This window comes from Bemisia tabaci, chromosome 6, assembly GCF_918797505.1.
Source record: "Bemisia tabaci chromosome 6, PGI_BMITA_v3".
Taxonomy (NCBI): Eukaryota; Metazoa; Arthropoda; class Insecta; order Hemiptera; family Aleyrodidae; genus Bemisia; species Bemisia tabaci.
Genome location: NC_092798.1, coordinates 20,133,832 through 20,150,086, shown reverse-complemented (window position 1 = coordinate 20,150,086; position 16,255 = coordinate 20,133,832). Strand labels below are relative to the sequence as shown.

Here is a 16,255-nt window from a genome sequence, read left to right as displayed (position 1 = left end):
TCCATTTGGAAAAGAGGAGGCTACTAAACCGATTATAAAACAGTGAGAGTAGAGAATGAAGATTTTACTTTAAAACACTGCATCGTGGTTTTCTAGAATTTGATTTATGGCAATTTTTTAGAGCAAATGAGAACCATGCTATTAAGTTGTAAATGATAGGCATACATCAAATTTAACGAAGTATTAACCATGATTTGTTTTTAATTTGATCTTTGATAATTATACTTTCAATGATATATATTTTACAAAGATTAATTTGTCATCAAAAAGGTAATTCATTGTCAGATAAGCTTGTACCCGAGAATACTTTCGTGAAGCTTCAGCGAATAAGCTCGGTGAGAGGGTGAGGGCTCTCGGTTCACTAAAACTCATAATATACAAAACAATTCCGAAAATATATTCAGATATTCATTCCATTGTTAGGTAATATATCTTACTGCTTTGCTCAATTAAAATAGGAACAATTTTTTTAACATACAGGGGAAGTATTAATAAAATAGAGCTGAATTCTATGAAGAGAAGCTAAATTTTGATAAGCATTTCTGTCTGTTCCGAATATTTCCGTATTATTCCTCACCTATGCAAGCTACTGGCCTCATATTCTTATCCTACAGGAAATGTTTTGAGTTCCTCTTATTTTAGCCTACTTCATCTAGAACACTCAAAGTACTGTCTGACGGTGAAAAAGCCATAAGCACTTCCAATTCAGTACGATAGAAAACTCAGAATACTTGATTCTTCATACTTCAGAGTTGAAAATCAGCTTGAACAATCTTCTTAGGAAGTTTTAGAGATGTGAGTGGAGAGAAATTCTGAAAAAATAAAGCACATTGTCAATGAATTATAGTAAAAGACAGAAAGAAAGGGGTGGTAACCTTGTTCTAATCTAGTGTATTTACTTAGTGCTCGGTTTTTTTTTTTATTTTAAATATTTTAGATTGCTGTTGATTTTAATTTCAAATTCGGAGGTGTCATAATATATTGTTTCCCACACAAAGGTTTCTTGCATACTCTTGTAAACAATTTAATTTTTTAAGTCGATCTTGCAGCCTTGAGGTGGAGTTACGTTCAAGACAGGTAGAAACATAAAAATATATGTATTGCTGAAATAAATGAGTTGGTTTGCTGTCAACAAGCATTATCAAGTAATACAAGATGTGTGATTAAGATAAATTTATAATGTCGTTACACACAGTTTAGAAAATTTACAACCATTATGAACAAGGTGGAAGTCTTCTCCTGTCAAATCGTTCGTGATGTAAGTTGATCTTTATACTTGGAGATACCTCAAGTGTCTTCAAAGCATAAAATTGTTTGTTTGACTAAAATAATAAACCTAATTTCATAGTGGAAAAGTTGAAAATGAAATTGAAGGCTGAATAGAAGCAATGAACTTAGAAAACGATGATACCTTATGTGATCGATGAAAAATCATTCAATATAACTTGCAAATCTAAAGAGGCATAATCAATGTTTTGCTTGATATCAATGACAACATTTCTAATCTGCAAAATACAAACAAAGAGGCTTATTGATTAGCATACAATTTGTACATAATACGAAAAAATGAGCAATTCTTAGTTACACGATGAAACACTAGAGAATGTGTAAATTTAAGCAATATGAGGTATGTTTTTTCATTGGAATTTCACACAGAACATGATTTGTGCGACAAAACTTATTGGAAGTGACTTCTAACTAAGATATTACCGTTTTTTGATGCATAAATTAAAACTTTCTGCTCACATAATTTGCTTGAGTTGAATTTCATGCTGAACGTTGCTGTTATAATCTTTGCAGTATGAAAATATGAGAACCTCAATATCGTCGCTTTGTCTCACCTATTGCAGTTTGTTCCACTTTAGGAAACACGGGATGGGAGAGGAAAACTGCTTTTTGAGAAGCCTAAAGGAACCGTTGTAGTACTGGATTTGACCTGAGTAAACTCTGGTTTTTCATGTGTGCAGGAAATTCAAATTTTTCGTGCTTAATAAAACCACTGATATATTGATTGGAAGTTAATGTCAGTAACTCCTGTTGCACAGATCATGTACTACAAGAAATTTTGAAAAGGAAACATATATTAGAGCGCTTAATTTCATGCCTTGTAGAGTGGTCCATTAAGAAATAATGCAAATATTTTTATTGATACTGCTTATAGTTATTATTACAGTGCAAAGATGCATGTTCAGAAATAACTTCTTCCCCTTCATGTTTCCACTTATGTCCTATAGAATTAATTTGGTCTGAAGATAATGTATCAAGATCTAATGTTGTACAGATGCACTAGAAACATAAGTTCAGTCATAGAGGCTGTCTGATAGTTTACCCACACGTGCACTTGAAGCATAGAGATACTAACAACATAAAAGCACTAATAACAAACTTAAGACATTTTCCCACTTGCTACGTTCAAAATTAGCACCGACCTCTTTTTAAAAAATATCAGTGCTAGTTTTTAACCAGCAAATACGCATGATATGTGTTATAAATAGATTTCTATTCATTTATTATTTTTTTCAAATATCTCATGAAGAAAAAGAACAAATGAATCATGTTTATTACTGCAGCGTAGATGAATAATTTGAAAAAGACAAAAAAAAATTTAATCACTTATTGAAGTCTACTTTAGTTCATCTGAATTCTGAAAGCACTGATTTTGTAGTAAACGCAGATACTTGCACAAACTTGTTCTAATGTTGAAATTTGTTGTGATTTTCTGCTGAATTTTACTTTTATAGTCTGTAAATAAAAAGTTCTTTCAAGTTTATTTCTTTACACTCCTTTTAATTCAAACTTTCCTTTATTAGTAGAGACAAAGAGGTTTTAAGTAATGTAGGTTAGTAATTTTGGAAAAGATCAGTAAAATTCTGATTTCCACGTTTTTTCAGATTCGATTCCCTCTTCAAAGTAAATGACATATTTAACATACAAGATTTTCATGAAAGAGTATAGATTAAATATGTCCTATTATTCAGGTGTTAAACCATTGCAATCCTGGGTAAGGATTTCAAACTCAAGAAGAAAATTCAAATCTAAAAATAAAAGAACGCCCAGCTCGACTGAGAACTGATTTTAAAATGTTTAACTGCGCTCTTCCATCTGTAGGGGTCATTTTAGATTAAATGCCTTGAAAGGTACAACCACTGAAATTTGGTTTTTTACCCCTTGAAAAAAACAGGAACAAATGAGATCTGAGATTTATAAATTACAGTAATTATAACTACCGCGCAAATCGAAAAACGAAGGGGTCTTGGCACATCTAGACCCTATGAGCTTTCATTTAAAACAAATCCGAGGAAAATCGGTCCAGTAGTTTCCGAGATCGAATTAGCACAAACTGTCCAGCGTCAAAAACGCAAATATGTCGTTATCAAATCAAGGTAAATTTTGCAACGTCGGTCGCGGAAATCGAAAAACCAAGGATGTTGGCACGTCTACAGCCTAAGAGCTTTCATTTAAAACAAATCCGAGCAAAATCGGTCCAGTAGTTTCCGAGATCGAATTAGCACAAACTGTCCAACGTCAAAAACGCAAGCATGTCGTTATCAAATCGAGGTAAATTTTGCAACGTCGGTCTCGCAAATCGAAAAACTAAGGAATGTTGGCACGTCTACAGCCTAAGAGCTTTCATTTAAAACAAATCCGAGCAAAATCGGTCCAGTAGTTTCCGAGATCGAATTAGCACAAACTGTATGAGGCCAAAAAAGGCCTTAGGATATTAAATAATGTTGAGGAGCCAAGATTAGGCCTACCATATTTGTGAAGAAGGCGGTATGGTTTGGTTTTTCAGAGTAAGGTTCATACTGGTCCAAACCATCTTGCAATTTCAATGTCAGACTTCCATAGTTTTTCCGAACCACCTCTAAAATCTGGGAACAAGATAGGACTTAAACATTACACTAGTAGGAAGCAGATGCACCATGACTTTTTTCTGAGTCATATGAATTATGAATTGTACACTCAGTGCAATTAGGGAGCCACAAACCTCAACTCGCGATATTTTAAAATTGTGTACTGCTCCTATATTCGTTCCTGATCAATCTATACTTTCAGAAAAAAACTCTCATTGTATTAAGTTGCTAAGGAGTGAATAATTGCCTTAAGAGGAGGGGGCAGTTATTTTTGCAAGATAGATCCAAATAAGAATGTAAAATGAGAGAGTTTTTGCGAGTCAACATTTCCAAATGGCCTTAATATTAAATTTTACAAAATATCAAAAGGTTAAAACTGGCAAAAGCAAAACTATATAAAAAAGAAATCTCACATACTTGATCTTCAGATGGTGTCGATAAGGATTGATCGGATAGCCAACTATCTATTTTTGGGGCAAAATGATTGACAATGGCTCTGAAAAAAATTGGAAAATATGAAAATTATGAAGTAGTATTAAAATTTGGAAACTCTGCAAAGAAAAATAGTGAATCAAATTAAACCTACCTTCTCCACGTGTAATTAATGAGCAACGAATTGGCCTCATTTTCAGTGGTATAAAACCCAAATAAAAAATTGAATCGCAAAGGAAAGTAAGAGCTATAATATTTTTCTGCTATCGAAGGTTCTTCATGGCCCTGTCACTAATATAAAATGAAGAATGGAGGCATAATGGTTGATTTGATACTATCGCCTTTGATGACAATAAACACTTCAGTAGCAAACAAGTGCAAAGTTGAATTATTATACCTCAACATATATTTGAGCCTCTGCTATTCTTTCTTTCAGGATTAAACCTTTTTGTAGTATAATTTTTATCCACAGGCTCTGAGGATTGTTGAAGAAAAAATAAATTTAAATAATTTGGCATATTTAAAAAAATTGGGCTTTAAATACAAAATTTCATTTAAAAAAGTCAGCACAGCTTCAACTAAAATTGAACTTACCTAACATTAATTAAGCAGTTTGTTAATGAGATTGCCGATGACTTGAATTCACCATCGGTGGACGAGTACCTGGAAGCTGTGAGGGAATAAAACAGAACAGAGTAAGTATGGATTATAGAGGGATCTTTCCAGAATACACAGAACTATAGGTGAACATCTAAAAAATAGAGACTTTATAAAATGTTCCTAAAGCTAAAGGAAGTTGGGGAAAAAGATGAAACTGTAGCATAGGTACTTGAAATCAGAATTTTTGCAGCCTTGTAAGAAGATATATGAAGGAGATACATAGTGACAAAAACAAATCTAAATAGCATTTTAAGGCTGTTACTGATGCTCAAAAATAATGTGAGTTGACATTTTGTTAAACACATCGATGGTAAAACTCCCAAATCACGTATTTCGTTTACAGTGTTTTGAATCTTTGCTGCCTTTTTATTTCTTTGAAGAAAAACAAACCGACATCATATCATGAAGTTTACACCGAATTTTCTTCATACAGAAGGAAAAGAAGAAAAATCACGAGAATTTTTAAGATTTAATGTGGAGTAGTTTCCTACTCAAAAAATAAAGAATGACAGGAAGTCTGCTAAGCCGCAAACCGAGATACAGGGTTTGAAAGTTTCACCATTGACATTTGACTTTTATTAGAGAATTATCAGAGGCTACTATTGTCCCGCTACTAATTTCTTTCCGTCATATACTACCATTCTAAGGAAGAACGCTGTACAGCTTTCAGACTTTGCCACATTTCTATCAATGTGTATGTATGAGCCGCTTTTACGGCGCGCTAGGGTGCTCTGCGACGCCTACTCTCCACAGGAATCTGTCATGGTAGAGATCCTCCGGAAGCTGGCATCTCCCCATCTCTTCATGGATGCTCTCTACCCACCGCTACATTTCTATCAATAAAGATCAAAATTGCAGGAAAAATTGTGAATTTTATTTTCCTTTGAATTTTCAAATAATTTTGTACTCAATTTAATCAAACAGATCTGAAAATTTCAAGGGATAATATGCATAACTTTCCTTAAAAAGAGATTTTTAAACTGAGGAAATTTGGCAACTCTTGAAAATTCATACAAAGTTCTTCCTTAGCATATCCGTACAGCAGGAATGAGCCTCTTTTTATTTTCCACCAACTTTACTGAGGAACAACACAACAATAAGCTATCTTGATCATCAACACTGATGATAAAGAAAGACTTACCAAAAGTATAAAGGGCATCAAAAACGGTGTGCATCCGTATTATTTCATAATAAAGTTCATCATAACTGTTTGGTGATGGAAGGAATGAGTCACCATACATTATGAATAAGTTGAATATATTTACAACCTGGAATCATATATTTAGGTAATATTAAAGGTAAAATGAAGACATGACGCAATAAAAAATTGCTCCGAGAAGAAATGAACTGATACTTTTAATTTAAGAAGAATTAGGACAGAAAAGATTAAGCTTTGAATATTTTTTTATTCTTCCTTTGTCCTTTACTTATTTTACTTGGTATATTGCTTTTGTGTGATGTTGACTGGAAATAAATATACTTGACCTGCCAAACAACCTGCTTGAATCAATACTTTGAAAAAGGGCAGGAGTCCATTTTTCAAACATGATTTTTTTGCTTTTATGAACTCTCCAATTGTCCTTACCATATTACTTGAGAAAGCCGTTGAGAAACATATTGCTTAAGTTTGCTTCTTGGAGCGCAGGTGACAGACGCACAGAAATGCGTAAAAAATGAAAAAAAAACTAGTATGAAAAATTGGACTTCCTCCTATTTTGAAAGAACTAATTGACTTGTGATCCTTCTTCACCAGTTATGCGGGGTTTGCAAAAAAAAAAAAAAAAAAAAAAAAAAAAAATGTTAGGAAGGTAAAAGTTGGATGACAGAAAAGAGGTGAACATTGTATTTAATTTCAGTAGACTGAAGTATAATTATCATTGGTTTATAACATAAGAGGCATTATTTTTCTAGTGGACAATTCACCTCAAGTTTTGGTTGTATAGCCTTTAAAGTCAATTCACACATATTTTGTTGACACGGCATTGACACAAAATTGTGTTTCACGACACTTTTTTTTTCCAAGAACATCCATTTTGACCGCTGGCATTGAGCTACTTTCAAAGTATGAGAGGTTAATAATTCTTGATACAGGCAACATACCTGAGATCCTAGAGAAAATATATCATACTTCTTGGCAAATTGAGCTTTATGTAGGGTTAAAAATTTAAGTAGAGAAATGAGGGCACTCCACAAGTTTTTCCATTGATAATTCAGTCGAACCCTCGATTTTTTCTGGTAACAGAGAATCCGATGTATAATTCCGATTGCCAGTAAAAATAGCTCGAGGGGAAATTTATTCATCATATGACTCATAATGAATTCAACGATTAGATCTGAAAGAGAGCAAAAGTAAAAGAAAAATTAATTAGCACTAGACCACAAATGAAACCTCCTGAACCCTCACCTTGAACCAGCAATAAGCAATGATTCACTTGAGATTTTTATGTTATCGAAGAGACTTCGGTGGATGTATAACAGAGAACACCAAAAAAAAAAGAATGTCAGATAATGGAGAAACATTTAAAAATACAAGAGATTAACTAGGAATTGTTATGTACAGATTTGCGTAAAGCTTGGTTCACCAAGAATTTAAAAGTAATTAGTTGAATCCGGAACACAGTTAGAAATGTTTATTCACTGTTCACATACGAATATAACAGTTTTCAGCAGTATTAAATAAAAAATGTAGGCACTTACCAACTAGAGTTGCAGCCAACGTTTGCGGCTGAGAATCTAGGGTTATCTTCCGATGTCGCATTGGTAATCGATATAAAATAACTTTGAACATCAGATTTGAATCATGCATATAAAAGTTTGCATATTGATCTTCAGCAATACATGACAATATGATAAAACATAATTTTGTACTATTTGCACACTTTGGGTCTTGCATAACAATTGAACTGTGAAACAAAAAAGAGTCAGAATCAGGTAACGCAAACAGTAAATTATACAACATTTATAGCCCTCTTAAAAGAATAATTTTTGGACACATTGATGTGTGAAATTTTACTTATTTCAAAAATAAAATAGTCTCAAAATTGACTCCGTTGATTTCTTTATTTATTTTGTAAAAAATCATGTTGACGCAGACTCAAAATTCATACCAATGCTTATTCCTCGAAGCAATTTTCTTTCGATGTTAATGTCCCAAATCAGAGATTCAAACGCATTTATAAATTTTGAGAAAAATAGGTTTTGTTTCAATGAAGTTGAGATAAAAAAGAGTGAGGTTTAAATACAGATTGGTGAGTATCATAGGCTAATTACACTGAGTTAAAAACTTAGTCACATAATATGTAAAATTTACCTTGAGAGCAAGGCAAGAAGCACATAATGCCTAGAATGAACCTGTATAGCTTTGATTTCCATGAACTTTTTGAAAAATATGGAACACAATTGGAATGTTTCTACATTGCCTACAACTGTGACTGAAAATTTAGCGCAAGTATTTTTAAAACCTTGGCCATGGCAGACATACAGTTTTTCACACAATAAAATCAAAGAGATTCATAAAATCAGAAAAATATTGAGGAATGTGGCTGTGTTTTAACAGAAATAAGCGAATCATTTTTTAAACATTTGGACAGAAACCAGTACTTGATCATTAAATTTGTTTTGACAAAATATAGTTTTCTGCAGGGGTGCAGAAACTTTTTAATGACACGATCATTATTGCAAAGCCGCTCGCAAGAAAAAATAGAAAGGTTAGCAAACGGTGACATCAACATTGCATGTTTTTTCGAAATTAAAACTGACAAAATTAAAACAATTGACAAGTTACTTCGTCAATGCACAGTTGTCCCGGAACAGTGATGACAAATATGCTTGTTAATGTAAGTGAATGGGTTAATTTCAAAGGACTTATGGTTTTAGGACTTATTTGTAACGATAAGAGGTAAAATCTTCATACTATTCTGAATTATTGTTAATAATTCTGGCGATTCCTGTCAATGGGATTCCAAGGTTATTGACTTTTTCATTGGGGATGGAAATAAGAAAAAGTAGAGAACTTACCAATATTGAAAAAAAGTGACTAGTAATGTTGATTGTTCTAATCCAGCGTTAGAATCATCTTGTGGAAATGAGCCCACTTTAACATCAGTTTGAATGTGTGCTAATGTTGTCATAAAATTCCGATTTAAGTGGACAACTTCGTATAATGCAATCAACGCACCCGTATTGCAGCTGAAAAAGTGAAAAATCAAATTATTAACAGGCAAACTAGAATTTTGAGTATTGGTTTCTTTGTATCATTGTTTGCACTAGGAAAGCCTTGTGTTATCAGTAGAGCAATGCGTTTAAGGATTTTAAAATTCAATAACGATAAAAGAGATTATATGCGATTGCAATTGCAAATGCGATTAAAATTGGGGAAAAAATAATTAATGATGATTACAGTTCATCATCTGATGAGAAAGATGGCTCATCCATGAGTGGGCCTGAATGAATGTTCAAGTCTCTGCTGGAAAATATTCACACATGTAGTTTACTTACTTTACTTGCTGCATTCGAGAATAATCACCCTCCGTCCCAAACATAAGGCCGACCATGTTAGTTATCGAGGACAGCCAACTAGCTTGTATTTCAGTTTCATCTGTCTCAGACTGATGACATAGTTCTGATAGAGCCCCAGTTAATACCTGCAAGCATTGGATTTGAAATATGCTCAGGACAATGGATTAAAAGATAGACTGCAAAGAAAGGATAAATCATGAGAGATGTAAAGTGCTTAAAAATGTTGCCATGACTCTTCGATGAAGTAGGTTGCTTTATTCAATGCTGACAGAGGAGCAAATAGAGACAAAAAAAAAGTTAGTAAACCACAGAAAAATTGTTAAGAGTTGCTTGTGATGTATTAGAGTTATTTTGAATTTTTTTTTTATCATTATAAACAAAAAAATTTCTGGCAGACAAAGAGGTAATATTAGAATATTAGAGAGGATGTAATAATAAGAAGAAAAACACTCAAATTCCAACAAGCCTAAAAAATTAGTGCCGTTCTTAAATGCAACTAAAGACACACCAGGGTTCTATGACTGGGGCAAAAATGCAATTTCTTACCTGGCCATAGCCATTCAAAGCCAGTTCATTGTCTAATATTGAGAGTTTGACTATGTATGGGTTTGACAACTCGTACTTTCTGTAGTTGACTAAAAGAGAAATCAACAGCAAAACATCACTGCCATGAATTGCTCTACTTTCTGGGTTACATAGAAGCTAAACAAAACAAGATTCACAAATTAGTTTAAGATGTAAGAGAAAATTTAGAAACAAACATGATGAGAATTGAGTATTCAGTGGGAGCTGCTCTTTTGGGAGAAAGCATCAGAGAAGAAAAAACATTTCAAAAAGGATCCTCTCTGCAGTCCAGGAGACAAATCATGCTTTGAAAATAACCTGGTGAGTCTCGAAAAATCTGTAAAAACATGTAGAATTTACTTATCAATGTCTTAACTCTAAAAACATGTATCTTTAAATGTGACTCGGCAAATTTCCTCTCATATTAAAAAAAAAAAACACGGCAAATTTCCTCTCATATTAAAAAAAAAAAAAAAAAAACAGCTGCATTATTATTTTTTAAAAATTTCTGTAATTCTTCCACACCCTGTCAAAATTATGTACTACATAAAAATTTCGAGCCATGATATTTACCAGTTCTCCTTTTAAAAAACAAAATAAGAGCAAGGATTATGAACGCTGTAATTGAGTTTTTGATGCATTTCTAACAACGAAAGGATCCAGATTTGGGACCCTTTTAAAAGATTCTATTTAGACTCAAAATTCATGATTTGCACAGCTCTACAAATTATCTTTTCGACAATTTGTTCCTGGTCTTCCAAATTTGATTAAAATGCATTTTAATGTATTTTTCCTGGCGGAAATGCTAGAAAAAATACTTTTTAAGCGTACAGATAAATACAAACCTGCACTAAAACATCAAACATTGAGTGAATGATAAGATACTCCAGCAGAGAGTTTTGACTAATGTTATCAGATCCAGTTACAATAACCAGAAGAAGTTTCAAACAAAGGCATGCTAAGCTGTGCGGAAAATCACCTGGAAGTAAAATAAATGATTCACAATGTAACAAAAACTTTAAACTTTTAATGCATAAAACTGATTGCACCAAGAAATGCATTTTTAACCTCTTAACATGTAATTCCTTGACATTCAATTATGCAGTTATGAAGAAAAGGAGAAAAAAAGATATTCAGAAAAATTACTTTCTTTTCGTTTGATAGCAATTTCCCAGGACTGAATTAAGGAATTTTTTAGCAGGTGCGCAATTGATTTTGGCGCCATCAGGGGTGGTGGCTGGGGGCAGTCACTCTTCAAAACGCCAGCCTCAATCTGGCCCTGCACTTTCCACATTTTAAATCCTTTTGTTCAAAATTTCAGATTATGTTTAGGTTTTTTCAAGGAAAACACTGGTTTTCTTCAAAATATGTACTTGCAATTCTATGAGATTTCATTAGAATAAGTGAAGAAAGTTTATGAACATCTTCATCAAAACTGTAAGTTAATTTTCCTTTTGAAAAATAAAGCATGATCACAATCTGAAGTACACAATCTTCGACTGTAGCCATTGATATGTAGCTTACCAGTCAAAAATTTAGAGCAATGTTTCAGCAGAGCTTGCATCTGCTGCTCAGCCACATCAAACCCAATCAAAATATTTATTACATCAAAGCCACATTCTCCAGAAGTTTTTTTGCAAACGCTACTAATGAGAGCACATAACGTCTGCAACAAAGTTAATGATTGGCAATGTAAGTAAAATGACAAAAAGAAAAAAATGTTGATACTAAAAGAAAAAGGCCTCAAGGGCAAAAATCTTGGACGAAAATACAAGTTCAGATTCATCAAAAGTTCAAATGATTTACTCGTAACATTATTGGATAATATTTTAAATCAATACTTTACTTTCGATATTTTAATTAACACATCAACTCTCATTGAAAGGTGGAACTGATGGAGAAATGTCATAAGAGTTCAATATTTACAACTGATTTTATACTCTCAAGCAGAGGCATAACATTGGGTCAATACATGGAGGGCTAAAATCCTTATCTATTTTTTCTCCTCTTAACTGTAAAGATTTTTTCTTACCTACTTTTCATCTTACTTCAGCAACCGCAACGATTGAGCAGCCCTCTCTGGCCATAATAATGCTAGATAACTAGATCCTTCTGGAAAATTGTTGATATGAGTTCGACTATCAAAGAAAATCAGGGAGGGAAGAGGAGTCAAAGAGGAAAGTAACATTGAAGTCATGATGTTATTTGATGAGTATCTGACAAAGTTTAATAAGAAACATGCCTTCTGACCCAGTCTGTTTGACATTCATTTGTTCTCTAAAAGTAAAACTCATCAAAATTTTGCTTCACTCTTGGAATCAGTTGCCATTAGTAATACTGTGGATCTACTGATCTGATAACTGCAAACTCATCTTTTTCCTGGGTGATTAAGTTATTTTTGTGTACTATTCTTTAAAATTTTGAAACAAAAATCACCTGTAATGCGTAGACAACACGGATTGCATGTTCATGATCTAGGGTTTTGACACATTCAGCAAATAAGATATTTATATTTGGTTTCAAACTCATCAATTCATCGCCAGAAAGTTTCAAAATTTCTGCTTCTAATAAAGCTACCTGTAACATTCATCACATGAGGAATTGAAACGGAGTACACAATTGTATAAAAAATAGATAAGTAGGTATCTCATGAGACTGAGGTTTTAAGATGAAACAAGAACACTTTTTGGGCCTACAATGGAGATGTTGCATGTGTGAGGAATTTACAATTTGACTATTGATTCTTATGTTAAAGTTTGCGAGGAACCTGATGAAGCCACTGGTTTTCTCTGAAATCAACTCCAGAGCTCAAAAAAAGCTCTCAAGTTGAGGCCAAAATGGAGGGGATATCCCGCTATTCTGAGAGTCCACCTCTACATCAAGACAATCTCTCCATGCAAAGATAGGGAGCAAATACATTGATAGGGCTGTCACCTTCTTTGGGGACTCCACGGCATCACTGCTAATGTATTTGCTCCCTATCTTTGCATGAAGAGTTTGTCTTGATGTAGAGGTGGACTCTCAGGATAGCGTGGGATATTACCTCCTTTTTGGCCTCAACTTGACAGCTTTTTTTGAGCTTGGGAGTTGATCTCACAAGGGGAGGCTACCGATTATCCCCCTCAGATTGGGTTCAAATTTGGCAGAGAAGTAGAATAGGTTAATATAAGAAACCGTATTTTTTTTAGGTGCCAATGCCCAGCCTTTTTTGAGTTATAAATTTTTGAAGTTGCTGTTTTTTCGTGTCATCGACGCACTTAAGTTGAGCCTACTGAGCGCGCACCTTTTAATGCGATCTAGATTTTAATAGAATAGTAGCAATAAATTGTCAGTGAATTTGCAGTACTTAATTCGTGCACTGAGGGCATATTGTTAGTTTTTATGGCTTAGTTTAATTTGAAATTTCAATAGCCATAAAATATAATTCATCCATTGGATGAAACCTGGAGTTAATGAAAACACAAGATGAGTTACCTTTGGTTTTAGTAGAAAGAATTCACTCCAAAAATTTGGATTGTGTCTTGTTAAGTCTTCTCCCTGGACAAAAAAAAAAGGTTCATGAGTCTAAAAACATGGCAAAAGATGTCTTTACTGTCAGTCAAGAAAATGAGCTTAGCTTCTCTTGAATTTACTTTCTTCTGTTACGGAAAAAACCGCCTACTTCTTTTGTGTCTTAAAACGTTCATACGTTAATGGGCCATCAGACGAGGTCTAAACTAGATCAAAATGTCACATGTCTTCTCTTCAAGATTCTGTGTAGAAAACGATTCACAAAACAGAAAGTTTTAAAATTAACTCCTGAATAGGATATTCACAATTATTTTTAACTCAAATCAAATGGAAGTTAGATCATTCAAATGACGTCATTCATATTTTTGCCATTAAACCAACTTTAATGTTACTGTTAAGTACTTGAAACTTGCCCCAGAGTGGATTTCTAGAATTTCCTTTATGTGATTTGTCTGCCTCGTTAAATTTTGAAGAGAAAAATGCTGTAAGGTGGTTTATATCACAGTCCAATGTAACATAGGTTAAGGAGTAGCAGTAAAAGTGTCATAATAGGTACATTTAGTACATTTTTGTCAGATGATTCTTTCGGTGAGTACTCAAAAAAATTACAATGAGCAACAACAAATTTACATTGATAGATTGTGAATACTCATGAATAAATCTTTGCATGAATAACTTCTAGAAATACAAAAAGTGAAGAAATGATATGTTGGAGCCCATTACAGATAAATTTTCCCCTTAAGCTGCAAAAGATGTGAAATTCCGTATCCGATGCATACAGCAAGAAACAAAAGTTATCAGAAACAGGCAATAACTTGCCTACTAAACATTACAGATACCATGTGTACTCAGGAGTTATTTTACTTACACGGAAGAAAGATTCATAAATTTGAACAATTTTCTCTTTAAGAAGCCTCTTGGATCCTCCAAAAACACTGCTTCTTCGGACACTCATATTGATATATGTTTCTGGTTGGGGGATTGGCTTTCTTGACTATGGAATGAAAACAAGGTGCTGAAACAATAGAAAGTATGTAACCATAAGTTTCTCTGAGGATATTCAATACAAAGGCAGAGGTATGGCATGATATGAGTTGGACTTTTGTGAATGATTTTAATCAAGAGCGGCACATAGTCAGTGAATTTCCTGAACCATGTATCTCCTTCATGATGTTTTAAATTCCCCATTCCCATTTTATTTTTTTTTAGGGAAACAAGTTGACATTATTCCTTGAAGCTTTCACAGAATTTTCTTCACACAAAGAGGAAAAATCATGGAAATTTTAAGGAAGTGACTTCTTGGTTTTTCATTTAAAAAAATGAGATATGACAGGAAGTCTACATTGTTCCAAATCAAGATATGTGGTCTTAGAGTTTCACCATTGACATGTCACCACTCTCCAGCCATAGCATGACAGCCATGCAACATTTAAAAATTTCCGCTACAATTTTATTTTTTAACAGAGAAATTGTTGGTTGAATCAGTTTGAAAATTTCATTTAATTTTATCGGCAGCAAAAAGAAAATCCAGTGAAATTTTTTGACAGCTTTGCTGAACATTTCTCTGTAAGAAAATAAAATGGTGGCGGAAATTTTGAAATGTTGCATGGCGCTTGTGATACTTTGGCCGGAAGGTGACTGTGTGTTCTGTCTGATATTCCATGGCAGAGAGCATTTTGGTTTGAAAATAAGTTCTCCATTGTAGAGCCCAGACTTGTCAGAAAAACATCTGATCACTAATTATTCCAATTTTAATAATACTTCTGTACATTGCATAAGTAAAAGATCATTAAAGGACTACTGACAGAACTGAGGATCTAGTAGGCTACTGATTACATCTCATCAAAGCAAACTCCAAGTATAGAATTTACCAGACGGGAGTGGCAGAAAAGTCAGTTGCTGAAGCACAAGTTGCCATTGTTCTTCATTAAATGAGAACTTGAATACAACTGTAGGAGTATTTCAACCAATCTTTGTCAATAAACTATCGGTAATGTTTACTTCAAACAGTGGCTCTCATTGAAAACGGTCAGCTTTGTCAAAATTGCATGAGCTCTGAGTTAAAGCATTGTGTGACCCCTATGTCTGTGCATCAGGTTGATTGGTCAGTGAGACTGATACGTGTGGCAACGGCACATTTCTGTCAACTCCGAAAATTTCAGTTGACTATTGGTAAGGGACTCCTTATCTTTTTATCGAAATTGTTTTGACAGCTTACCAAAAATCGATAGTACACCTCAGTACAGCTGAACAGGGCCTTTCCCCTAATTGATAAAGATTATATAAATAAAACTATATGACGTTCAAGTTTATCCTGGTCCTTGAATGATGAGGAGATAGAGCATACTCGCTATCCACTGTAGGGCGTTTGATTTAATCACCGTAGTAGAAAGACACACATTTTAAAGAAACGTTACACATACGCTAAGCTTAAGCTAAGAAATATTAAGCTTCGACAAAATTATAGACAACAATTAGGAAAGGAGTAGTGGGCAATTGGCAATAATCGAATGATAAGCTATGGCTATCAGCAAAATCACCGATGAACCGATCCGATCATTAATAACAACATAACCTAAAACTGGATAATCGTCAGCATACGGCACCACCAACTGTCTCTGAAGAAAAAGCACCAGTATGGTTATCTTTGTGGTTCATATTTAAACAAAAATGTTTATTATTTGACATTTTAAAGTTTTGTTCTTCTTTATTCATTT

The 16,255-nt window shown here is 33.6% G+C and overlaps 1 protein-coding gene across 1 annotated transcript; it reads right to left on the bottom strand.

Moving 5' to 3' along the window:
• Positions 1 to 183: 183 nt before the first annotated feature.
• On the bottom strand, positions 184 to 16,118 carry LOC109042654 (armadillo-like helical domain-containing protein 3). Its single transcript, XM_072301329.1, has 17 exons — positions 15,757 to 16,118; positions 14,407 to 14,553; positions 13,503 to 13,565; positions 12,465 to 12,605; positions 11,553 to 11,694; positions 10,874 to 11,007; positions 10,011 to 10,166; positions 9,444 to 9,589; positions 8,964 to 9,134; positions 7,644 to 7,849; positions 7,047 to 7,279; positions 6,088 to 6,214; positions 4,881 to 4,956; positions 4,272 to 4,350; positions 3,756 to 3,872; positions 1,412 to 1,505; positions 184 to 812 (listed from the first exon to the last, which is right to left on the bottom strand). The coding sequence occupies exons 2-16, from the start codon at positions 14,491 to 14,493 to the stop codon at positions 1,413 to 1,415; spliced, it is 1,971 nt and encodes a 656-aa protein (XP_072157430.1). The 5' UTR covers positions 14,494 to 14,553; positions 15,757 to 16,118; the 3' UTR covers positions 184 to 812; position 1,412.
• Between the last annotated feature and the right edge of the window lie 137 nt (positions 16,119 to 16,255).

Coding starts and splice junctions, on each gene's coding strand:
- LOC109042654 (XM_072301329.1), bottom strand. CDS start 14,493: ATGAGTGTCCGAAGAAGCAGTGTTTTTGGAGGATCCAAGAGGCTTCTT. Junction 12,606..13,502: donor TCTTTCTACTAAAACCAAAG/GTAACTCATCTT, acceptor TGAATGTTACAG/GTAGCTTTATTAGAAGCAGA. Junction 4,351..4,880: donor AACTGCTTAATTAATGTTAG/GTAAGTTCAATT, acceptor AATTTTTTTCAG/AGCCATTGTCAATCATTTTG.